The following is a 27,658-nucleotide window of genomic DNA, read 5'->3' on the forward strand; positions in this document are numbered from 1 at the left end:
AACAGAGCCCATGTAACCAAATCTTCCCTGAATTCCACCCAGTTGACCTAAATTGCACCCTGTCACTTGTATCCCATATAATGGTACATACCTTAGGCAGAATATCTCAGCATTCCTGGAAGCAAAAAATTTATCTATGAATTCCAGTGGTAACATTGTCACAAATAAATAAACAAATAAATTAATTTAATCAAATACAGATACCACACCAAGGTAAGATAGATAGTAGAAGTACTTTGTTCAAAGTTATGAAATATAAATAAACTGGATATTGTAAATATAATTCTTATTCTGATATTTCTCATACTTGTTTTTATTGTATATAATATCCTAATGTGAGAGATAAAGCCCTGTTTTGGAGTAAAAGGAGGGTAGTTGATATATCCTTTGCTTACACTTTCATTGTCAACTGACTGTGAATGTGTATCCCTGTAGTTAAAATTGTAAATTGTGCTGGCAAGTTAATTGCTGACAATTTATATGATGATGTCATTTCTGTAATTTACAATTACTGCTTTCTCTATATAATTGATTCTGACTTCTTTGTCTGACAAAAAATAAAAACATGATTTTCTGAGATTACCATATTAAAATATTAAAATGCAAACTAATGTGGAATATGGCCACATGTGCAGAGTTCTGCTACTGAATTGCTTATAATGAGTAAGCTTTGGAATATCTCCCACTAGTATTTTTGTTATTGTTGTTTTGTTTTTTTTTGTTGTTGTTGTTGTTTTTGTTGTTGTTTTTCCTTATTCTTTGTGGCTGAAAAAAAAAGTATGTCATTTGATAAAGAAAGAGCTGAAAGGTGTATCTGTGTCACAGCATGCAGAAACATGGTAGGAATACAAGGATGCAGAAAAAGGATTCTGAATGATGTGAAATGAATAGAGTACTGAGGTAAGCAGAGAGAGAGAGAGAGCCACTTGGTAGAAACAAGGTGGCAAGAAAGTCTGGACTAGAATATTAGCTGAAAAAACATCCCAGCAAAAATATCAACAATATTATACAGATAGCTCTGTGTTTTAACTATTAAGGCATAAATGGGATCTTTCAAAAACCCTACAATAAATATTTTTGAATATATATATATATGCAATGTTTACATTTTTATTGTATCTTCTTCTGTTTTATTTTATTTTTTTCCTCATTATTTTTTTAATTAGGTATTTTCTTCATTTACATTTCCAATGCTACCCCAAAAGTTCCCCAAACCTCTCTCTCAGTCCCCTTTACATTTTGTTCCTTTCCTTTTTCATGTAATTGGGCTACTCTGATGTAACATGTGGGAATAGCCCTAATTGTTTTCATATAAAAACTTCCTTGCTTCATAATTTTAGGCAATTCATCCCAAGAGGAGGTCAACTCTTATCTTTGGCTATTTGTATCATTGGCTGAAATCACATTGCCTTTGACTAGTAAAGGCACAAACTTATATCCGAGGTTGATTTTCATATGAATACAGGCCTCAGCTGTATAGCTCAAGAGAAATTGGTTAAAAATTCCCAATAGAAGGCAAGTAAGGAACAGAAAAATTTTGAAATGATTAGTGTGACAGTTTCACACATTAACAAAGTCAAAAACAACCTTGGTCATAAAAACATGCCCTTAGCATATATATATTAGATACCGTGTGATGTGCATCAAGCAAATCAACTTATCAATAAGATGTTCTACTGGATTTTTATTTTCTGGTTCTTACAGATTCCCAAACTTGTCTCTGCCTTTATAACTATGAATATCAATCTGTGCTTTTACAAAACCCCTGAAGATTTTCACCATGATGGAGATGTGATGATTGGTGCATTTTTTCCTATTCATACTTACTACACTGAATACAAAATTCCACATCCATTTCTTCCATACCAATATATGGACAATTATTTGCAGTAAGTACAATTATTCTTTTTTATGTTTAGAATTCTTATAACTTTTTGAATGTGGTCATTAAAATGTGCTAATACTTTAATTTTCTTTTATTGTTAGCAACTCCTCTTTTAGATATTCTAATATCTGTTCTTTAAATTCATTATCATTTTCTTTTTTTTCCTCTCTCAGGGAGAATGAAATGATAACTTTGAGTTTATTCATTTTAATTTCCTCATTTGGTTAATAAAGCATACCTCTTCTTTACAGTTGCCGTTATGCCAGAATATCAGAATAGTTTTCAATATTATGGTCTCAAGGAGAAGTAACTTAATCTCAGCCTGACCTTGTTGCTTGTATTCTGAGCTTGTTCTTCTGATGATTTCAATAAACACAGTATGCCCTGTGTGTATTTTGTGCTGCTTGATTGAAGAGACTGTGTTTTGGTATGTGCTACTGATTCCTAACTTACTGTGTCACAACTGGAATTTGTGGATACTTTTGTAGTGCACAGATATTTCATCTATCTCATGTCTCATTATGTGTTTACTTGCTGATTTCACTTTTATTCTTTGCTTTCCAGTGTTTACCTACTTACTTTACAAGTTTGAAATGTTTTCATTTTCATGGCTGTAATTACTAAGATATTATGACTATGAGGGAGTCATCTTTTTGCTGTTTCTTAGCCTGTATGAAATATTTCAGTTGGATGGATAGTATCAGACAGGTCTTTATGAATTAGAGAGAAATATTCCTGAATGTTTTCTCATAAAGGCAATAAGATTTATTTATCCCAATCAGACTTTACATTCCCATGAAAACCATTTATATCTTTACTTATCCAGAAAATAAGACACTAAAATAGAATATTAACACTTAGAAATTCCTTTAAAGACATAAGGAAACCTGTTGGGAGTTAACAAGTGAAAAATAACCAAAACAAATACAGTTGTGGAGGTAGAATATGCTCAGTATGACAATACAATGTGTTAAATCATAGTGTGATATTAAAAATTACATCAAGTATAGTGGACAAGAAAGTAGGTTTACTTGTGAATGTATATTGAAAATTATGTTACCCTAAGGGATTTATTTAGATAATTAAATTATAGCAAACATGGCTATGGAAAATTTGACTTTTAGATAAAATAATTCATGATCAGACTATTTATTTTAGAGAATCACATTTGTATCAAATAAAATTGCAACATTTTTTAAATGCTTAGCAGATAGGGAACGTTTGGATGTTTTTTTTTTTTTTTTGTTTTTTTTTTCGTTTGGATGTTTTGGAGTCTCTTCTATTTATCATAGTTAATGTTCCTTGCAACTTCACTTTTCCTGTGTCCTTTACTCTTCAGCAATTCAGGCACCAATATTCATTGAAATGTGCTTCCAGTATATTATGCACTATCAAGCCCTTCACTGCAAAGACAATAGTTTTTGTTCTGTGAGAATTATTGTCTGGCATGTTCATTATAAATAAAAGTATTTTTCCTATCACAAATATTTAACTTACCATTATGTCAGGAAAATTATATTCATGACATAAATGTGTTGACATTTATTATAAAAATTAACAATATTATCTTATAAAATTCATTCACTAAGTGTAGTTTTTCATGTAGCATTGACCACAAATAGTCATATATACTGCAAAGCAGAGAATGTTCTTTTATCTTTCTCACTTAATTCTTTACTTATCTGTTTGGAAATATTTTATGTATTTTAAAGGATGATTTCTCTCTCTGCAATTCTTAATTTTTTTTTTTTTTTTGGTTTTTTCGAGAGAGGGTTTCTCTGTATAGCTCTGGCTGTCCTGGAACTCACTTTGTAGACCAGGCTGGCCTCGAACTCAGAAATCCAATTCTTAATTTTTATGTTTGCCAGCAAAAATGTTTTCCTTGTTACTATCACATTTGCAAAAAATAAGTGTACTGTCATTGTATTCTGGTATATTAACTTTTTAAAGATCACATTTTCTAAGAGGTTCTTTCATTTTTATCTACCATATAGGAAATATAAAAAGTGAATATTGTATAGAGTTCCTATTGAATATAGAATAATTTAAAGGGGAAAGTGGCTCTTTTGTCTGTTGCATTAATAGTATAGTCTTTTCAAGTTTACTATCATATATAATATTTGTGTGTGTGTGCACATACTTTTGATGTAACTCACATTTTCAGATGAAAGAAAAATTGTGAGGACAAATTGTTTTATCCTACAGTGAGTATATTGAGATCAAACTCAGACCCTCTAAGTCAGTATCAGGATCCTACAGTGCCCAAGCCATTTTTAGGCAATATTTTCCGTCCTTTCATTGATCTTTCTGTTTCCAAATCCAACTGAAAATTTCCTCTATGCTTTTGTATAGTAAATTATTTTCCCCTCACATCAACTAAATTATGGTTATAAACTTATATATCCAAGTATCCCATCCCGCGGGACTCAGTTATTCGTGGGTGTGAAGGGGACCACAAACCTTGGAGAAAATTGGATGGGAGAGAAAGAAGAGCCGGTGACCAAGTAGATCTCTCCTATCAAGGTCTCCTTTTATTAGGCTAAGATGCCGGGTTTTGAAGCATACATTGAGGGGAATAGGGAGGGGTCAAGGGGGAATTAACAAAGAACAAAGAAGTAGGCATCTGCTGACATGAGGGCTGAAGTCCTGCTCCAGTCGGCCCGCACGCACTCTGCGTCTTATGTCCGGAACTTAGATCCTCTTTAACAGCCTTGGGTGTTAGGCCTTGGGTGTCAGGCCAGGCTCAGTGCATAACTCATGTTCTTGGATGTCATAGGAGTCAGGAAGAGATACGGAAGAGGGGACTATAATTCAGCTTTTACAGCCTCTGGTGCCAGGAAGGGAACAGGGAGAAGGGAGTGATGACAGGCTCCTAGCACGAGACCATTTGGCTTGTCAGGATGGGAGATTGTGAAGGGCTTGCTTTCTTGTGGTATGGTCTCTGACATCCAAGTGTTTTTTATCAACCATACATGTATTTCTTTTGTTTTGTCTTTATAAGTTTGACATATCACAAGAACTTATTCCTTGTCAATTTAGATAGTAGTTATATACCATCATCAACAATTTTTCCTAATAAATAAAAAATTATCTGAAAAGTTATTTTAAATTATTTTACTTTATGATATATTTTATTCATATTTTATGTTCATTACTCAAAGTATAGGAAATTACACTATAGCTAGAAGTTTCCAATATTTAATCCCTAATAACAAACAAAAATTATCATTTTGAAATGCAGAAATATTTAATTATAAACATATATACACTAATCCAAATGAGTACTACATTTGTTTGAAAAATGAAGAACTTATAAAATATTACATTGCAAATTTTCTAGATTTCTCTTGTAGATAATGAAACCCCATAGTCTTTATGTTTATATTATGTACATTTTCAGTGAATGTGGTCTATTAACTATATTTTGATTCTGGATTGGCCTTGACATTGATATTCCTCTTTCTTTAAATTTCAGCAGTATGGTTTTTCAGTACATGGAGAAAGCCTGGATCATGAGTGTTCACAAAATTCCTTCATGTCCTACCTTTTTTATGTTAACTAGAAAATCCTTTCCTTGGTGATTTCCCTGTTGCTTCCACTTGCCTTCATTCATTCTCAGCTTATGCTTTTTATTGGCACCTGGGTCTTGTTTGCTAGCTTTTTATCAGTGTGCTTTGTAAATAAGATGTAATATTTTTTTAGAGGAAAACAAGAAATAACAACACAATCAGCTCATAAAATATACAGCAAACTTTCTGGATTAAGGGTGTTTGGCAAAGTTTCACTTGGGTAAGTACCAATGTCTCTTGTGTTTCAGCAGGGTAAATATTAGTTCACCATTCATCACATATAAATATGTGCATCCAACTAAAATATTCACATTAATATTTCAGACATGTATAGACTGATTTTCTATAAAATTAGTCACATGCTCAAATAATATAAAATTAAATAGTATACTGCTTCACTTTGTTTTATTACAATTGCATAAGTAAATAGAGAATTTAATTTTCTAAGATGTTCAAATATTTTTATGTTGAAAAAAATTCATAACTGCTTTGTCTCCTATTTTGTTGTGACTATCATACTTCTTGAAATGCCAATTCTGATTGATTAGAATTATTTTTTTGAGTACACACAATCTTAGATTTTATTATTGAACGAGATTTCCACTTTCTAAACATTTTCACATGGCCCAAACACAGTAATATGAGTAACACCTAAAAACAGGTCAGGTACTTTGCATATAGTAATCATAATGAACTGTGATCCAATCTCTGAGATACAAGCTTCAAACTCTTTGAGGAACAACAAAATGAGCTAACCAGTACCCCCAGAGCTCTTTGGGACTAAACCACCAATCAAAGAAATCACTTGGTGAGACTCATGGGTCTAGCTGCATATGTAGCAGAGGATGGCTTAGTCAGTCATCAATGGGAGGAGAGGCTCTTGATCCTGTAAAGGTTCTATGATCCAGTATAGGGGAATGCCAGGGCCATGAAGCAGGAGTGGGTGGGTTTAGGAGCAAGGGGAGCGGATAGGGGATTTGGGGGAGGGGAAAGTAGGAAAGGGGATAACATTTGAAATGTAAATAAAGAAGATATCTAATAAAAAAAAAGAAATGTTAAAAAATAATCAGAGTATATTTTAGTTCATAACATTGCTTTGTGTTTCTTGGGTGTGACCATCATCCTTAATACTAACTTCACTTTCCTTTTAGGTGGTTCTTTCTTTGGATGCTTTCCAGAACCGAAGAGGTTTTTGTTTTGTTTTGTTTTGTTTTGTTTTGTTTTGTTTTGTTTTGTTTTGTTTTGTTTGGGGGTTGTTATTATTTTTTTTTAATCTTGTTTTTGGATTTTTTTTTATGATGCTGAGAGTGGCTCTATTTTATTTAAGTCTAAGTTTTCTATCATATGGCTGTATCATTGCTCTTAGCCCGATTAACATACAAACATTCTCAACTTAGTTTTCCTGTAGGCAGGTATTCAACTTGGAAGCTTAATATCTCTTGGCATATTTTTAATAATCGCTAAGGAAATTCTCTTTATTCTATAAAATCCTATTGAGCAACTTTAATTTTACTTGTATATAGTATTTCATTCGGTGGTGGATAACCATTTTGTGTATCCGTTTCTTTGGAAGAATATAACAGTTTGGGTGGTCTTCAAAGCATACTCGAGTTAGAGTGTGAGTATGTGTATATAGTTGTGTGTGTGTGTGTGTGTTTGCATGTATATAATTTTATGCCATTCTTGGCTATTAATAATTGAAGAGTCCATGAATTAAGAATGGGAAAGGAGAGTGATAAGGTTTTACATAGAGCAAAAAAGACGGGAAATGAAACATTTAAGTCATAATGTCAAATAAGAAAGATTAAAAATAGTTGTCATTTTCAAAATATATTTATTATATTTCATGCTCTATCAAAATCAGGTATACAATAGAGAATGATCAAATCTGTTCTATTAACCTTTCTTCTTATCATTGTTCTGTAATTGGAGATATTGAGTTTCTCTGCTGTCTTTTTATGCAATTCATAAAAGTGTTTGTTACTTATTTGTATGGAATTGTCAAAAATCATTTATATCATTAAATATATATGTATTTATTTGAATATATAGTAGTTATCAATCATAAAATGTTATTTTTTTCTATTTTGCAAAATTAAATAGTCTACTTATCAGTTCTCTTCCAGTGAATAATATTATTGTATTTACTCATTATTTGTCTCTTTTCTTTAAAAATAATATCCACTAATTTCTTTTTAACATCAAATAACTTTCTTAAGCTATTTAATGTAAAGTTAAGTTAATTTTAAAATAGTGCATGCATTTCATAAGAGCATTATATAACGTCTCAATGATAAGCACAATTAGGTATCATAAGCAGAAATCATACACCACAGCTGCCAGGTTCTTAATCATGCATTTTATATTTCAGAAGCTTTATTAATCCACATCATATTAACATTAATAAGATGACTGTATTTCTTTTTATTTATGTGTGTGTGTTTGTGCAAATTAGTATTTGATCATATATATTTGGAATTTTGCATGGTTTTATGCTAATATGAGTTCTGGGAAGAATACTAGGATTCTGTGGAAAAAGAGTATTATATATTGCTGAACCAGTTCTCTTCCACACCACAATTTTTCCTTACAAATCTTATTCAATATATTTACACATATAAGCAATTAAGTGTTTTGGTTATATTCTCCAAAGTTCCAATCTACTTTAATATCAACCATTTCTGTCAGTATCTCTCTACCAACCCAATTTTAATTTTAATACTTTCCTCCCCAATCATTCCACTCTTACTAACCCACGTGATTGTGAAGCCATTCCAGAATCTAATTTGACTATGAGACATCAGATTATTAAGGAATTCTGATTCTTCTTGCAGCAGTTATCAAGTTTCAATAATGTTATTCTACGAGTAAAAGTAGCCCTTATAGATTCATATGTTTCTATGCTTGTGACATACTGAGCAGCACATTTAGGGTACGTTGTCATTCTTAAGCATGTGTGACCTTGCTGTTAGGAGTGGTTTAGAAGTCTAAGAAGCTTATGTCTGTTCAGGGTCTTCACTTCTGTTTCCTGAAGAAGAAAATTTAGTACGTTCATCTCTGTCTCTAAGACCTGGCCTGCTTGCTCATTGCCATGCTTCTCAACATGATAAAATGGATAAAACCTATGATCTATAAGCTAGTCCCAATTAAATGTTTTCTATTATATGAGTTGAAAAGGACTTTGTATCTCCTCACAACACTAAATCCCAACGAACACAGAAATTTAAACCAGTTGCTGGTGTTTTGTTGTGATAGGCAAGGTTTACTGTTTGCAGAAATAATGAGTGTGAATTTGTTTGAGGAAATCAGTAAAATTCATTAAGTGGTGCTTAATGAGCCATTCTAAGAGGAACTTGGAAAAGGTGTTACTGGGAGTCAGCTGTACTCTGTGTTCCTGGCTAAAATGTTATGAGAGTAGATGAACATTAGTATGATTTTTAGAGATTATGCTTGTTATATTTGAGCAAATACTATAGTTGCTTTTTGGCCTAGTCAAAAAGTTTCACTGAAGCTAAAGTGAAAATATATAGATTAAATCATTTGACAGAAGTAATCTCAACACTCTTATTTTGGCTTCGTTGTGTGGTTATTACTGTCTACTGTTATGAAGTTCTATAATGAAAAGAAAGAATATGAGGGAGGAAGATTACAGATTGTACATTACTGTACAGAATGTACAAAGTACAGAGATTGGGGCCAAAAAGGAATAAGAGTTAGAATGGTGCTAGATAATGTTTTAAATATAGAGACTAACTGAAAGCTTGATGGTAATTGGAATGGAGGCAGTGGAGACATTAGGCAAAGATTTCACCCAGATAAGTAAAACAGAGTTCAAGATATACTTAGTCCTGTGTGTATTGGACCACAGCTGTAATTCCAGTTGGTACATTTCTGAGTTTGATGTGAGATTGAACTGACTGTGGTTTAGGACATTCAAAAATAGAAAGTAAAGGAATTAACAAGATGAGAAAGCTGGCAAAAAATTAATTTTATTAGGTGGAGGGAGCATGTTCCAGCTCTAACAAGCAAGAGAACTTGGCAGCTGTAGTCATGAGGTTCTGGCATTAAGAGTCAATGATAGAAGAAAGGTGTTATTGAAATTTTCTCTGGAAAGAAGGAAAGATAAGGCCAACAATTTAAAGGGGATGTCTTTGTATCCTAGAGGAGTCATTATGTGAAGCTCTAAAGGAGAACCCTGGCTTGCCATTAAGATCAAATGATGTAGAAAATGCCTGAGCTCAGGGATACCAACCAAAAAGCACTGCTATCAGGAAATGGAATAAATCCAAGAAAAAGAAGTGTTTTACAGTCACAAAAGATGAAAGAAATTAGAGATCTAAAGAGTATTTTAACATCAAATATGGGGAAGCAAAGTTTGGAGTTTGCCCAGCTATTTATTTTCTTCTTTCCTTCCTTCCTTCCTTCCTTCCTTCCTTCCTTCCTTCCTTCCTTCCTTCCTTCCTTCCTTCCTTCCTTCCTTCCTTCCTTCCTTCCTCCCTCCCTCCCTCCCTCCCTCCCTCTCTCCCTTCCTTCCTTCCTTCCTTCCTTCCTTCCTTCCTTCCTCCCTCCCTCCCTCCCTCCCTCCCTCCCTCCCTCCCTCCCTCCCTCTCTCTCTCTCTCTCTCTCTCTCTCTCTCTCTCTCTCTTTCTTTCTTTCTTTCTTTCTTTCTTTCTTTCTTTCTTTCTTTCTTTCTTTCTTTTCCTAGCTTTGTTTCATCATTTCAACGCTGTGCTGTGCTCCCCTTCCTCAAATTTGAAATGGTAATGTATATTCTGAGTCAATATATATTATAACTATGGGATCTGCTCTTTTATTTTGATTTTACTGGAAATTAGTTGATGAGAGAATGCAGGATTCTCAGAAGAGAATCTGAACTTTAGATTTTAAATAAATTTGAGGATATTTTAATTATGGGATGTTTTGAAGACAGATTCAATTCATTTTTCATTATGTTATGCCTACAAGCTAAGAATGCCAAGGAAAGGAAGGTAATGGTTTTAACAGGAATGCCTCCCATATTCTATTCTTTTTTAAATTTTTTGCATATAATGTGTTGTACTATTATGAGGTATGACCTTGTTTGAGTAAGGTGTAGACTTTCTAGAGTAAGTGTGTCACAGTCGGGGTAGGCTTATATGTCTAAGAAGCTTAAGTCTTGATAGTATGTCTTAGTTTCCACTTTTGCTGCATGTAGATTAAGATGCAAAAATATAAAATGGAATTTCTGCCTGCATAGTGCTGTACTTTCCACCATGACCATACTAAACTAAAGCACTGAAATGGGAAGTAATTCTTAGTTAAATGTTTTCCTGTATGAGAGTTGCTGTGGTTATTGTGTCTTCTCTCAGTAATAAAGCACTAATAAGGACAGCCTGTCAGCTTGTGCTTAGTTTGCCTGGATACCTCCATTCTCCATGCTAGTGCTTTGATTTATGTGAGCCTTCACATGTCATTGTGTATAGTTATAAATACTATGAAATCATAAATATATTCTCCCTAAATTATTGAGGAATTATTGTACTCTTGAGATTAATCCCAAAAACTGATTCTAAGACCAAGACTTTATAGAATATTTCAGTGCTTCTGAACTAAGTTCTATAAGCTATTTGGGGAAGAAAACATCACACAATGGAAACTTAATGAAGCCTGTTTATGAACAACACCCTGATACTGAAATGAAATATATTTGTATGTAATATATTTGGGGCATTTTAGAGAAAAACTGTAGTTTTCTTTTCACATAAGTTATTAATATACAATTGAAAAGAAGTCTCAGAGAGTATACTATTCCAAGTAAAAATCATGACTGGAGGTAATATTTCCCAAAGCAATGTGAGAGCATGCCTGTAATGCATGATCATATGGAGTAAGTTCTAAGCTGGTCTTTTATCCACCAGCAAATTCTGATTGCCATAATGAGAAAAATAATATCAGAGTTATGTTAACAGTGACCCATATGAAATGTATTTAACTGGGAATATTATTTAATAAATATACTGTTTAAAAATCTTATTGGTTGGATAATAAAAAAATGTGGATTTTCATAATTAAACATCCTAGAAGACCAAGATCAAGATACCATAAGATTTCTATTTTTGGGAGAAGGTTGATTCAAGATATGTAGACTGATCATTTTTGTATATAATAATAAATAATAAATAAAGTATGCTTTGAGGAACTATAATTAGTGAGAAGTAATATAAAATGAGCATAAGCCATTGATTATCTGTCCAGGAAAATTTTCCCTGTGCCCATATGTTCAAGGCTTTTCCCCACTTTATCTTATATTACTTTTAGTGTATCTGGCTTTATGTGGATGTCCTTGATCCACTTGGATTTGACCTTTGAAAAAGGAAATGATAGTGAATTGATTTGCATTCTTCTACATGCTGACCACCAGTTGAACCAGCACCATTTGTTGAAAATGCTGTCTTTTTTCCACTGGATGGTTTTAGGTTCTTTGTCAAAGATCAAGTGACTGTATTATGTGAGTTCATTTCTGGGTTGTTAATTCTATTTCATTGATCTACATGCCTATCTCTATACCAGTACCAGACAGATTTTATCACTGCTGCTCTATAATACTGCTTGAAGTCAGGGGTGTTGAATCTCCCAGAAATTATTTTAGTGTTGAGAATAATTTTGGCTATCCTTGGTATTTTTTTTTTGTTATTCCAAATGAATATGCAAATTTCTCTTAATGTATGAAGAATTGAGTTGGTTTAACTGGTGGTCAGCATATAGAAGAATGCAAATTGATCCATTATCATTTCCTTTTACAAAGCTCAAATCCAAGTGGATCAAGAACCTCCACATAAAGCCAGATGAGGATTGTATTGAGTTGGTAGATTGCTTTTGACAAGATGGCCATTTTTACTATATTAATCCTGACAATCCATGAGCATGGGAGGTCTTTCTATTTTCTAGATCTTCTTCGATTTCTCTCTTCAGAGATTGAAGTTCTTGAACATACCCATCTTTCACTTGCTTGGTTAGAGTCACATCAAGGTATTTTATATTATTTTGAATATTGTGAAAGGTGTTGTTTCCCTAATATCTTTCTCAGCCTGTTTATCCGTTGAGTAGAAGAAGGCTACTTATTTGTTTGAGTCAATTTTTATATCCAGCCACTTTGCTGAACTTGTTTTCAGGTTTAGTAATTCTCTGGTGTTATTTTGGGGGTCACTTAAGTATAGTCTTGCCACAGACTCTCTGGGTCCTGTGCCTGCATAAAACGGTTCTCTAGAGAAGATGGGCAAAGATTAGGACGTGACAGACAGACAAACACACAAGAGAGGTGTTGAATCTGAATGTAATCTTCTGGTTGAGCTTAGACTAATTATATTACAGCGAATATCATAAATTGTAAAACATAACAGATATGGTACATTGAAGTTTCCCAGGTGCAAAGGGAGTGACTGCAAAGTTTACGTTAGGGATCAGCATCCCTCCAGATGTAAGAGGAGTGACTACAAAAGGGCTATGTTTATCTTAGAGATTAGCACCTGTTGGGGTCTGGCTGAGTTTCACACTTTAGAGTTAATTGGGCTAGAGGGGTTTTTAACTCTTGCCTGGCCTCAGGAATAAAGTAGTGTCAAGGACTTAGGCCTTGTTAATACTTATCTATGTCTGGAGAATTCCCATTTATCAGTATAGTAACTTAATTTGCTGTTGGCACAGAATATAGTCTGTAATAAGAATTTCTATCTCAGTGAGAATTCCAGTCTCTTTCTGTAGATAGCTGATTTAATGACTAGTACTTAATTGGTTATTGAATAGGTTAAATTCCTTGTTACTATCTGGAATCTAAGAACACTGGGAAAAGGCTTTAGCTAATGTTAGAATACAATCTTAAAGGGCATTTACTATAGGGTAATGCTTAATAGAGTGCGCGTGAGTCTATACATTAAACTAATGCGGTGGGAATTTGATAATTATGGGTTCAGGAGAAAATGCCAAACCTCCAGGAGAAGAATTACCATGGAACTCTGATCCTCAAGAACAGCTTCCAGGCTTTATGCCTGCCAAACTCATCCAAAGACTGGAGGGTAGACTTTCGTCAGACCTCCAGGAGAAGAGTTTTAGGAATTCATTTCTCATGAGCAGCTTTTTGGCATTACTGCCTACACAAGCCTACTCCACCGGAGTTCTCTGGCATAGTCTCATATCATCTGCAAATAGTGTTATTTTGAATTTTTTCTTTCAAATTTGTATCCCTTTGACCTCTTTTTGTTGCCTAATTGATCTGTCTAGGATGTCAAGTACTATATTGAATAGGTAGGGAGAGCACAGGATGCCTTGTCTACTCTTTGATTTTTGTGAGATTGCTTCAAGTTTCTCTCCATTTAGTTTAATGTTGGCTACTGGTTTGCTGTATATTACTTTCACTATGTTTAAGTATCGTCCTCCATTTCCTGATCTTTCTAAGATCATGAAGGGGTGTTGAATTATGTCAAATGCTTTTTCAGCATCTAATGAAATGATCACATTCCTCCATTGTTGGTGGCATCAATGGGAGGAGGTGTCATTGATCCTATGAATCAGTGAAGGGGAATTCCAGGTTGTGGAAGCAGGAGTGGATGGGTGTGTGGATGGTGGAGAACCCTCATAGAAGTAAGGTAAGGCATGGTGGGATGAGGGTTTCTTGGTGGGGGAAATCAAGAAAGGGGATAACATTTCAAATTAAAAAAAAAAAAGAAAATAGCCAATAAAAGATAAGAATACAAGCTTACTATACTCAACATGTGGTCCATGCTGTATTTTTCTTGTGTGTATTTTGCCATTTATACAGGTATAATTTTAAGAACTACCAATATATTCTGGCTTTGGTATTTGCTATTGAGGAGATCAATGGGAATCCTAATCTTTTACCTAATATATCTCTTGGATTTGATTTCTACAATGTCAGATTCACTGAGAAGGAAACTCTCATGAATGCCTGTTTTTGGCTCACATCTCAAGGGCAGAAAAAGATTTTACCAAATTACAATTGTGCCAAAAGAAAATTTACTGCTGCCCTCACAGGAACATCATGGACAACATCTGCCCAAAATGGAACATTACTTCAACTCTTTAAATTTCCTCAGGTAAAAAGATTTGGAGTGTGAGAACTGGAAATCACATCCCTTGTTGATAATACAGGTGTTTTTAAAACTACAAGAGGGGTATTCAAATTGTTCAACATCAAAGCAAGTACTCAAACACTTGGATATCAATCCAAGTTTCTCTTGCATGCAAGAGAAAGAATGAAGATATAATAAATAAATAAATAAATAAATAAATAAATAAATAAATAAATAGGTAGACCCTTGAAACTAACAGGTTTGGCAGGAATTTCTGTACAATTATATAAATGGCATTTTCCTATAAATTTTCGATAAAACTAACTTTGTTTTCTGTTGTCATTTGTTGTTAAGGAATGGAATTTTGTTCAATGTTAATATTCTTCCTCTTTTTTTGGTTCAGCTTTCTTTTGGACCTTATGATCCCATCCTGAATGACCGTGGTCAATATTCTTCGCTTTACCAGATGGCCCCCAAGTACACATTAATTCCACTTGGCATTGTATCTTTGATGGTTCATTTTAGGTGGTCCTGGGTTGGCCTCATACTCCCAGATGATCACAAAGGAAATATAATGTTATCTGAGTTCAGAGAAGATATGGATAGAAAAGGCATCTGCATAGCTTTTGTGAAAATGATCCCTGACACGTGGGCTTCATATATTAACAAATTTTGGGAAAATATGGATGAGACAAATGTCATAATTATTTATGGTGACATTGATTCTCTCACAGGTCTAATGAGAAATATTGGTGAAAGATTGTTGACAGGGAAAGTCTGGGTCATGAACATTGAACCTTATATTACTGACTATGCTGATTATTTCATGTTTGACTCATTCCATGGTAGCCTAATCTTTACTTACCATTATAGAGAAAGATTTGAGCTTACTAAGTTTATTCAAACAGTTAATCCTTACAAATACCCAGAAGACATTTACCTTCCTAAGTTATGGCATTTGTTCTTCAAGTGCTCATTTTCTGATATTGATTGTCAACTGTTGGCTGACTGTCACTCCAATGCTTCTCTGGATATGTTACCTAGTCATATAATGGACATGACTATCAGTGAAGAAAGCAACAATATCTATAATGCTGTGTATGCTGTGGCTCATAGTCTCCACCAGATGACTCTTCAACAAGAACAAATACAAGCACATGAAAATGATGAAATGATGGCCTTCTTCCCCTGGCAGGTAATAACCACTGTAGTATATTGTATTATCAGTACCCTGATGTATGCAATCTGCAATGAAAGCAAATTAGGTATCCTAAAATATATTCATCTTGTTCACTCATGGGAAATTTGTGTTTCTAAATTCATTTAGAAGTAAAAAAATTTCAAGTGTGTGTTGCTGATAAATGGAATGAAATATTACAGGAGGATATGTTATTAGTCAATACAAATGTCATGTCATCAAGAGCTAGATATGTGATATTCTCATTATAGTACATACAATAAAAATCAAAAATTTTTCTGTATATTTCTTACAACAGGAATAAATGATTAGAAATTTAAGCGAAACAATGAGAGTGGCTTTATAACTAAATAACTCCCTTTTATTACCCTTTAAACATCAGCACCTTCATTTAAGACTGTCGATCTTTGAAGATATTCTGAAAGCAAATGAGTCTGGCTAAGTTTCAAAAAAGTTAACATTTGCATGAGTCCAAAATCTTTCATCATTACATGAGTTTGCTTAAGGTGATAAATGTATTAGTTAGAAAGTATAAAGATAGTATCACTGTGGAGTGATTCTATCATTTTCTCTTGAAACTGCATTGTCATTCAAAGCAGAATGGTATCCCACACACTCAGCCATTCATTTATTTAACATTAATGGAAGCTTCATTAATTTGACTTTCATATCAAAATTCAATTCTGCTTCTTGGACACAGTGTAATATAAATTAATGAATTTCTTTTAGCTTAACATTTTCCTGAAAGACATTGATGAGAGAAACAATATGAATTCAGGTGGGAGACAGAAATTAAATGCAGAATATGACATTCTTAACCTGTGGAATTTACCAAAGGGTCTTGGACAAAAGGTGAAAATAGGATCCTTCTCAGCAAATGCCCCCAAGGGCCAACAGTTGTCCTTATCTGAGCATATGATACAATGGGCAGGAGGATTTTCAGAGGTGGGTTATATATTAAATCAATACTTTAAGCTTGTGTTAAAAATTAATTTCAGATGAAATAGCATTTGTTTTATGACTTAAGGTTCATCACACTTTGATTACTAGACTAAAATAGCACAATTGTAGTACTAGGGTATTATGTTTTTTGTTCCTTCATTCAGATTAGAGGAAGTATTTAGTGTGAAATAAGGCTTGCAGTAATCATTCATATGAATATTATTTAGTTTCCACTTGTCAAAAATTAGCAACACTGGAAGAGGAAATTTCCAGCTCTCAAATGTCTTATGGGTCAAAGTGTTTTAGAAATTTTCTCATTTGGGATTAATAACATGAAACAATATAAAATTTACTTTTTATTATATAATCAAATGACATTTTCAAATGTGACTTATGGTAAAAACCTGTATATTTTTGGTTATGGCTTCAGAAGTATGAAGGTCTTCCATTGACAGAGAATGGCAGCAAGGGTAGATTTGTCATGAAGAAAGGCTCAAAAACTAGAAAGATACTGTTACTATATATCCATATTTACAGTAAGAACAATGTTAAACCTAGACCTTAGTAGAGGATTAAAATGTTTCAGTTCCAACCACATTGAAATAATTACTCCAGCAATTCTGTATTTCCAAAAGTTTAACTTACTTCACAAATGTTGCCAGTAGTATGGAAATAGATACCCAAATAGTTTAGCCTTTATTGTATTTTAAATACCATAACTCTGTTAGTATCCCTTAACTGTCCATATATTCTCAGTAAGTTCATTGTCAATTTACTTAAAAATTCCATCCCATGAACAATTGTGCTAGCTTTTTCAGGCACTAGAAAAAGAGACCTATATGGCATGCACGTGGAGAATCTACTGGTTTGCCAATGTCCTATAAATAGAGAACTGAAATAACTTAAGAAGAAATTTGAGGGTGCAGTATATTTAGACATATATATATATATTCTCTGAATGAGAAAAAAACATGAATAATGCTGCATTCTTCTATCTTCTATACATTTGTTGTAACATCATCAGAATTTAAGTGCCCCTTTTTATATAAGCTAAATTTATCTATATATTTCTTCCTAGATATACACATAACTTTGTTTCTATGTCCAATCTAAATCCTATCAAATTTAAAGACAAGATTCACAATCATGATGGAAGTAAAGATGATAAATGTCAGAAAGTATAAAGATAGTATCACTCTGTAGTGAGTCCATGATTTTCCTTTTTTTTTTTTTAGCCTTCTTGAAACATTTTATATTTATTTGACAATTTAGTTCTCTTTTTAAATTATTAGATATTTTCTTTATTTACATTTCAAATGTTATCCTCTTTCCTAGTTTCCCCTCTGAAAATCCCCTATTCCCTTCCCCCTCCCCCTGCTCACCAACCCACACACTCCTGCTTCCTGGTCCTGGCATTCTCCTATACTGAGGCATAGAACCTTCACAGGACCAAGGGACGTTCCTCCCATTGATGACCGACTAGGCAATTCTCTGCTACATATGCAGCTAGAGCCATGAGTTCCACCATGTGTTTTCTTTGATTGGTGGTTTAGTCCCAGGGAGCTCTTGGTGTACTGGTTAGTTCATATTGTTGTTCCTCCTACGGGGCTTTTAGCTTCCCCTTCAGCTCCTTGGGTACTTTCTCTAGCTCCTTCATCAGGAACCCTGTGCTCCATCCACTGGATGACTGTGAGCATCCACTTCTGTATTTGCCAACCATTGGCAGTGCCTCTTAGGAGACAGCTATATCGGGCTCCTGTCAGCAAAATCTTGTTGGCATCTACAATAGTGTCTGGGTTTGGTGGTTGTTTATGGGATGGATCCCCAGGTGGGGCAGTCTATGGATGGTCATTCCTTCAGTTTCTATCCCCTATCACCTAAGTTTCTCAAACTTGTCCATACCTTATTATGTATACAAATTCACTAACATTGATAATTCTCAGATAAATCCTTAAGCACATTTGTTTCTCCAGGACATAATCTTTCTAAACAATCCTCTGTATTTATAAAAATACTCAGAAATTCATTGTATAACATTAAAGATTCTATTTATTATTTTCATAAAACCATAAGATTTAGAAAACATCACTTTTATTTTCTCAGATCCCTGAGGCTGTGTGCAGTAAGAGCTGTGAGCCTGGTTTCAGAAAAGTAACCCTGGAGGGCAAGGCCATCTGCTGCTACAATTGTACTCCTTGTGCAGACAATGAAATTTCTAATGAGACAGGTAAAAGCAGGTTTTAAAGAAATCTTTCCCATTTCTCCACAGGATTCCATAATAAACTAGGCAATGAAAATGGTCTGAATTCAATCAGAAATAAATATTTTCATTTCTTTTTTAGGAATTTAAATGTCATAATTCTTAGCGTCTCTTTGAAATGGACCATCATAGCCATAAAAATTTATACTTGATTTATTTCTGTGATTCACTGACAATATTTATTGTGGAAGAAAAAATATTTTCATTGTACTTCACAATATGTTTATATGATGGTGCCATTTAGCCCATATTGATAAGGTGCCAATATCGCTTTTCCAGCTGTTTCAATAAATTTAATACTCAGATCTTTTACATCTTCATAGCAGTGATTATCTCCAATTCATTTTCAAAATATAATTTCTCTCATTGTTTAGTTGTTTAATAACTTTGTACAATGTGTTTTGATTATATCCACTCCTTGTTTTAGTTAGGGTTTTACTGCTATTAACAGAATACATAACTACAGAAATTTTGAAAAAGGCAATATTTAATTGTGGCTAGCTAGCAGGTTCAGAGATTTAGTCTATTATCATCAAGGTGTGAGCACAGCAGTAGCCAGTCAGGCATGGTGTAGGAAGAGCTGAGAGTTCTACATTTTGTTCTGAAGGTAAACTGAAGAAAATAGCCTTCAGGACATCTAGGACCAGGGTATTAAAGCCCATGCCACAGTGATACACCTACTCCAACAAGACCACACCTCTTATACTGCAACTCCTTGGCCCAAGCATATACAAATCATCACATTCCACTCCCTGACCTGCACAGGGTTATTCAAACCCTATGTTCTATGGAGCCATGCCTAGCCACACCATAATAATAAATATATTCTGTCTTTGACTTGCAAATTCCCCCAGGTCTATATCATTCTCAACAATGTTAAAAGTCCAAAGTTCAAAGTCTCTTCTGAGATTCATTCAGTCACTTAACTGCTATCCCCAAAGTAAGACAGGAAATCAGCTGGGCAAACTCAAACTCTTCATCTTTACATCTGATGACAAATAGACTTTAGTTCATCAACTCCATTTTCATCTTTGATCTCCTGGGCAGATACCACTCTCTGTGAGCAGCTTTCCTCAGCAAGTATCCCACAGCTCTGACATCTTTCACATCTTAGGGTCTCCAAGACAATTTCAACTTCATCGCTTCTTATTACGGTGTCTGAAATGCACACATGATCTTCTCAGCTCCTCTAAAAGGCTTATGTCACTTCTCTAGCTCTGTCCTCTGTAGCCCTCTAGACTCTTGTTGACTTCACTCCACTGTGACTGCTATTCTGGGAGATCATCTCATGGTACTGGCAATGCCAATATACTATGGCCTTCTGCTGCAACTAGGCTTCACCAATAGCCTTTTTGCATGGTCTCATGCCTCAGCATCTTTGCATGACCTCTTAATCCTGGGTTATCAACTGCAGCTGAAGTTAAACCTTCACCAACAGCCTTCTAAGGTCTCTCACAATGCCAAGCCATAGCTGCTCTCCCCATCAGACCTTAAAAGCCAGTACCATCAGATTTCTTACACATTACTAAGTTCAGTTCTTACACGTTACTAATTTCAGTTCTAGCTGTAGGTGCAACCTTGGTTATCTCTAGAATACATCTTTGTGCTCCTTGAAAACTCCTCCCAGATTGCACCACAGTGATGCTAGTCTCTTCTTAATAATTGCTAATTTCTTAGCTACAGCTAACCAGCATCAATTGTTTCCGTACTCCCTTCTATTCTTGAATCTAAAACTAGCACTACAAAGTCATACTGCTGAGTTCTGCTGTTTGCTGTGACTGAAACTTTGTCCCTTTACTCTATTATATTATCACCAACTTCCTGTTTTCCAACTTCTTCTTGGCCTAAACTTGGCTATCCTGGAACTTGCTCTATAGATTTTTCTTGAATGCAGAGATCTACATGCCTATCTCCTAAGTGCTATGAATAAGCTGTGATCCTCCAAGCCTGGACTTCAACTTCTCTCTACTTACAAATTGCTCTTTACTAGGCTGCACTTGAACTCAGAGATCTGCTTGCCTCTCTCTCCTGGGATTAAAGGTGAGTACCACTATGCCTGAACCTAAACTTAGCTGGGGGCTGAGGAAGAATCTTCCCTCAAAGCCCTACTCCCTTAATTGCTTTATTTCCTTGAACATATGATTCAGCTGCATTTTACTTTCTGGTGCCCCTTCTAATAATTGAACAATATGTTTTGTATTTTTTTTCTTTTTCAGCTTTCTCCTTTTCATTAAAACACTCTTCATAATAGTGAACCACACAACAGAAATTATACAAAACTGCTTTTGAGACTTAATTTTTTTCAAAGCAATTAATCTAAATTTGCCTTCCAGACAGCTGGAATCAATGTTTTAAAGCCTATTCCCAGAGTGACACACCTATTCCAATAAGGCCATACCTCTTAATAATTTCACTGCATGAGCCAAGCATATACAAACCACCACACCATTCTCAATCATACCAGATCTATTCCCTTCTTTCCTAACTAGTCAAGATTTTGTAATTAACCCAGTAAATAATTTCTGTGATATTCTTCTACATCTGTGTATGTAGATCTCATTTGTGTTTATCAACCAATATGTGAGGCATGATAAAAACTGACTCTCCTACCAAGAGCTACCAATTGTCAATATCTTATTTTCTGGGGGTGCGTTTTTTATGCCTACCTCCACTCTTTATATGTGAGTTTGGTCTGGCTTATGTATGCAGCCTATAAATTTATAGGTCAAACTGCCCAATATGTTCAGAAAAATCTAATTTCTAGTAGTTATTTGCACAGTACAGGGATAGCTAACTCCTTGAATTCTCTTGGATAAAATTTTAACACGACATTTTATTTTGTTATTGGGCAATTCAGGAAAGATTAGTATTTGAGATCCTTTGCAGGGTGATGCGATACAAGAGGTAAGATTTGAGATTTTAAAAGGTTCTCTATTTTCTCTGAATTCTGCTTTCAAATAAGGATACAAGAATTTATCAAGTGCTCAAGTGTCATCTCTGTCTGTTTATTGATATGTCAGAAATGGACTAACAATGTAAACTTATAAGCCAACACCCTAGTTAAATAATTTTTATTAGTTCTTGTCTGTTCACAGGTATAGAACAATAACTAAGACAGATTAACAATACAATCACTTAATTTTTTTGAAAATTTTATTTAGAACACATCTAGCTGAGTATACCCAAGTGGCAATTGATAATTATTGCATTTCACACACATTTTCATTTGTATTAGTTAAATATCTTTCTACAATTTCTGTTGCTATATGAGAAAATTATGGATTTGAATTTAAAATATAATAGATTAATTTGTATGACTATTTGAAATATGAGAGTAACATATTGCTAGGATCTGGAGAGTGAGCTTTTGTTCTCATTAAGAACACCAGGTGGGGCTGGAGAGATGGCTCAGCATTTAAGAGCACTGACTGCTCTTCCTAAGGTCCTGAGTTCAAATCCCAGTAACCACATGGTGGCTCACTACCATCATAAACATAAATAAAGAATTAAAAAAAAAACACACAAGGCATCTATAGGATGGAACACAGGGCTCCTAATGAAGGAGCTAGAGAAATACCCAAGGAGCTAAAGGGGTCTGCCACCCTATAGGAGGAACAATGATATGAAGTAACCAGTACCCTGCCAGAGCTCGTGTCTCTAGTTGCATATGTAGCAGAGGATGGCCTAGTTGGCCATCAATGGGAGGAGAGGCTCTTGGTATTGCAAAGATCATATGCCTCAGTACAGGGAAATGCCAGGGCCAGGAAGCAGGAGTGGGTGGGTTGGGGAGCAGGGTGGAGGGAGAATATAGGGGGCTATGGGGATAGCATTTGAAATGTAAATTAAGGAAATATCTAATAATAAAAAAAGAAAAGAAAACAACACAAGTTTGTATGAGAGAAAGACTATTATATGGCACTTTGCATATAACTCTTGTAACTAATGATCCACTTCCCATATTACTGCATAAATTGATGAGGAGTTTGCTATCATGAGACAATACAATTAGGCCATTTTTTTATTGTTGATTTTAGGAATGAATATCTATCACATGAATTAAAGTTACAGATATACATGTACATACATGTATAATGTATGTGCTTTTATATGTACATAACTATGTATGCAGATGTCATATATTTTATTTAAATACATGTTCATATATGCACATATACAGAGAGAAGATAAATACACAGGTATATATATATATAGAGAGAGACAGAGAATAATAATAGTTACCACCATTAATTTGCAAACATATTTTATATCAGTTATTTAATAATTACATCATTGAAGCTCAAGTATGCATATTTTGAATAAGCTTAATTGTATTGCTCTGGAATCTTAAAATTTACAGTGAATTTTATTATTTTATGTTATAATTACATTATAAATTAAATAGAAATATTTTTAAAGAACAGATAAAGTCAATTAAATGAGAGTTTTTCAAGTTTTCCTGTTAATTTTAACTTGATAAAGAGTAATGCATTATGGGAATACACAGAATATGAACGGATTAACAGTCTAACATGATTTGAATGATTAGGTTGGCAACTATCATCCATACTCTTCTCTAATTCTTCTTAGTAGAAGGTTCTGATTTCATAATTTACATACATTTCATAGATTTCAAATCAACTAAATAAAAGTTGGTTCCCTCAAGGAGATAATTTTTGAAATAACTACTGCCGCCTTACTATATGTTGTGATTTTGGCTGCATTCAAGAGAGTAACATGTGTAGTATATAAAATTTGCTATTTAATTTCAGGTCAGTTATAGAATAGGTGAGAAACTATTAATAGTGCTTCCATAGAAGTCACAAAATCAATCTTTGAAACTTATTCACAATTTTTGAATGCATTAATACTTAGATTTTGTGGTATTTATTAGTCTTTTTTATGATAATACTGACATGACCATATGCTAGACATAAAATGGCAAAGTATGGCAAAGTACACAAATACAGATAGATATACACAAGGGAGGGGCTGGGGAGAGCATGATGTCCAAGAATGCATTTCAAGGACACTGACTAGGTTTCTTCTTGGTTTAAAACAATGGCTTTTATTTTTATGATATGCTTTATTTATAGTCTAAAGTCATATAATTTAAAAATTTTTAAATCACTTGGAGCTTCAAAGTATACTGATTATTTCTTTTCTATAGTAGCTCTAGTCACACAACACACATTTTTCATGGTTTTGTTTTGTTTTGTTTTGTTCTCCTTTTGTTTTTGAATTCTCTGTAGATAAACTCTAACAGAGGTAATGTATGTGGTTTCATAATCACCCTCAATGTCATATCGTTTATCTTCCCATCTTACTGAGTCACAGATTTGTAAACTTCAGGACTTTTTAATATCACTTGGCTGACATTAAAGATTTATATCCACAATAAAAACAAGAAAAATGTGTCAAAAATAGTCAAAGGCATGAAAGATATATCACATGTACATACTCATCTCTATATAATCTGTGAAAATTAATTTTCTGAAAATGTTAGGATACTAAAATTAAAGAATGTTATTTAATTTGTTTAAGTTGGATATCACTAAGCATTTTCCTTATTCTATCTTGCTAATATGAAACCATTCGCATGAATATAAGTTCATGTCCTAGCACTTGTAAGTAATATCAAATTCAATCTAATTTTCATAGAAGGCTGGAGATTGGAAATTTGCATTTGATTTTTCCAGCATAATTACTGTCTACTATAACTAAATATTTAAATTTCCTAAACATATTGGATTATATTACTGTTGTTTATCTCCATGCAGTAGAAAAAATATATGTAATTATAAAGTCAATTTACAGTGCATATACAACTTACAATGTATACAATCTGTAATGTAGAAACAAAGCAAGTCTAAGAGGTTTTTGGAATAACATATCTCCACTTTGAAGAATAGTTAATATACACAATTATCCTGTCTTCAACAAAGAAAAATATAATTCTTAGTATTTCTTTATCTATTAAAATTTCATCAAGTGTTGGATCAATTCAGAAAATTTTAAAATAGTATTTATTTACTTCTTTCAAAATCCTATAAATTGTATTTGATATTTCTGCCTTCAAAACATACCAGAACCACCTGTACATATCTACTTCCCTAACAGTTTGTTTTCACTCAAAAACAAAACAAAACAAAAACAAAACAAAACAAAACCTCTCAAATACAATTTAGCCAAATATACTTGAATGACAGACAAGCACTGTAGAAAGCTCTACTTTGTAGTGTTCACAATTTTACACGAGGTTGACCTATCTATACATAGCTCCTCAAATAATGGTGTTATTAATGTCAAGTTTCCTTTCATGATGATTATCCATCAAACCTGAGCTTGCAGTGATTGTGTACATGATGTTGCAACCATGAATTTATGTATATCACTGTATCTATCTATCTAACTATATATCTGTCTATCTATCTATCTATATATCTATCTATCTCACTATTTCTTTACAGTCTTTTGAGTTTTCTGATTTTTATGAAGTTTTCCACAGTCTCTCATTTCCATAAATGCCACCTTTTGATAATAGTACATTTTACAATCAAATTTTTAGCTCCCAAATCTTTAAAAATATGTGTGTATCTGTGATTGTGTTTGTGTTGCTTATTTATAAGTATATGCATACTTATAGTATATTTGTGTCTTTATGTATGTATATATATGTATTCATATCTTATACATGTGAAAAACTGAATTAGTCAATGTATGCTGCGTACACATAATCACAAACTGTCTCTCACCAATACCAAATTTGCCATGGATCCAGTTTATTAACTCTGCTGTAGAAATAAATGCTAAACACTGAAAATTTGAAAATATTGCTGATTGAAACTAGTGCAATGATATAATACAATTTTTAAGTTGAAATATTAATTTATTATTATTAATGAAGTAAAATTCAAGGTCTGGTGATCAATTCACATTTTAAGCAATATAAATATTTGGTATATTGATAATGTAATATAGAATCAGGGTACATATATTTTAGGTTAATCAAACAAATTAAAAATTTTCAAGGGCACAATAACATAAAAGAGTTCTCTAAAGTCTGTCAGCTCTTCCAGTAATTTTCTATTTGAAAATTAATACTTGGTCAAAATGATATGAAAACAGTTATAGGGTGTTTTTAAACATTTACTAATATAATGGGGTCTATTCACTAAATTCCAGCAGAGAATAAAGAGAATTTGAAAAGACAGAGAATATTAAAGAGAAAAGTAAATTTAGGACTGACATGTGAAAAAGCATGATCTGAAAACATTGCAAAAATACTCCCTGTTTTGTATGTGTAATTGATAAAGCATATGTAATTAGTGGGGTGATATATCAGGCCCAATGTCATTATCTGCAAGTTAACTCCATAAATTAGTTATTTCCAAAAGATATATAGCATTGTAATAAAAGGCAGAAAAAAATTGTAAGTCAAAGCAGAAAAATATTAGGCTAGTTCAAGACACTATAAACAAGATGAATTTTAACAGAAGCTACTAGAATTTGATGTCTATCTTAAGAAAGACATAATTAACTATAGAAATGTAAATTACTTATCTAAGTGAAAGTGTGTGTTGGTAGTAAAGAATGATTGGATGACAACCATAGATACTTAGAAATACATTAGAGACAAGGCATGCTTTATAATTTTTTAAGTATTTGCAACAGTGTTCTTAATAATTTTTCACTGTAAAACAAGGAAGGTGAAGTTTGTGATGGTCCTTCTACATAAAAATAACTCAGAAAAAAAAAAAGGAATCAATTCAGCCTGGGCTGATGATCTCATGATAATATATACCTTTCTGAACAGATGTGGACCAGTGTATAAAGTGTCCAGAGAGTCATTATGCAAGTATAGAGAAGAACCACTGCTTCCAGAAAGCTTTGAGCTTTCTGTCCTACAAAGACCCGTTGGGGGTGACACTAGCCAACATAGCTTTGTGCTTATCTGCACTTACAGCCTTTGTAATTGGAGTCTTTGTGAAATATAGAGACACTCCCATTGTGAAAGCCAATAATAGAGGTCTCAGTTACACTTTGCTCATCACAATCACCTTCTGCTTACTATGTTCTTTGAACTTCATTGGTCAACCCAATACAGCCTCCTGCATCCTTCAGCAGACCATATTTGGAGTTGCATTCACTGTGGCTCTAGCTACCGTGTTGGCCAAAGCTATTACTGTGGTCATTGCCTTCAAGGCCACCTTTCCAGGGAGAATGGTGAGGTGGTTAATGACCTCAAGAGCTCCAAACTATATAATTCCTATTTGTACCCTGATCCAACTTCTTCTTTGTGGAATATGGATGGCAACGTCTCCTCCATTCATTGACCAAGATGTTCATGCTGAACATGGACAAATCCTACTTTTTTGCAACAAGGGATCATCTGTTGCCTTCCACTGTGTTCTGGGATACCTCTGCTCCTTGGCTCTTGGGGGTTACACCATGGCATTCCTATCTAGAAATCTGCCTGATACATTCAATGAATCCAAATTTCTGTCATTCAGCATGCTGGTGTTCTTCTGTGTCTGGGTCACCTTTCTTCCTGTCTACCATAGCACTAAAGGGAAGATCATGGTGGCTATGGAAGTCTTCTCTATCTTAGCTTCCAGTGCAGCCCTCCTTGGCTTCATATTTGCTCCTAAGTGTTACATTATCTTGTTGAGACCAGAGAAGAATTCATTTCATCATATCAGGGACAAAACACATTCTAGAAGGAATAAGTCTCTTAAAATATAA

At 33.7% G+C, this 27,658-nt stretch overlaps 1 protein-coding gene across 1 annotated transcript; it reads left to right on the forward strand.

The window, feature by feature from the left end:
* Window positions 1-1,668: 1,668 nt before the first annotated feature.
* Window positions 1,669-27,658, forward strand: LOC110283778 (vomeronasal type-2 receptor 116-like). Its single transcript, XM_021149261.2, has 6 exons — window positions 1,669-1,889; window positions 14,246-14,540; window positions 14,920-15,711; window positions 16,444-16,659; window positions 18,760-18,883; window positions 26,730-27,658. Exons 1-6 carry the CDS (start codon window positions 1,669-1,671, stop codon window positions 27,656-27,658), a joined length of 2,577 nt encoding a protein of 858 aa, XP_021004920.2.

This window comes from Mus caroli, unplaced genomic scaffold (assembly GCF_978045245.1).
Source record: "Mus caroli unplaced genomic scaffold, Mus_caroli_1 scaffold_18, whole genome shotgun sequence".
In the NCBI taxonomy this organism is placed as follows: domain Eukaryota; kingdom Metazoa; phylum Chordata; class Mammalia; order Rodentia; family Muridae; genus Mus; species Mus caroli.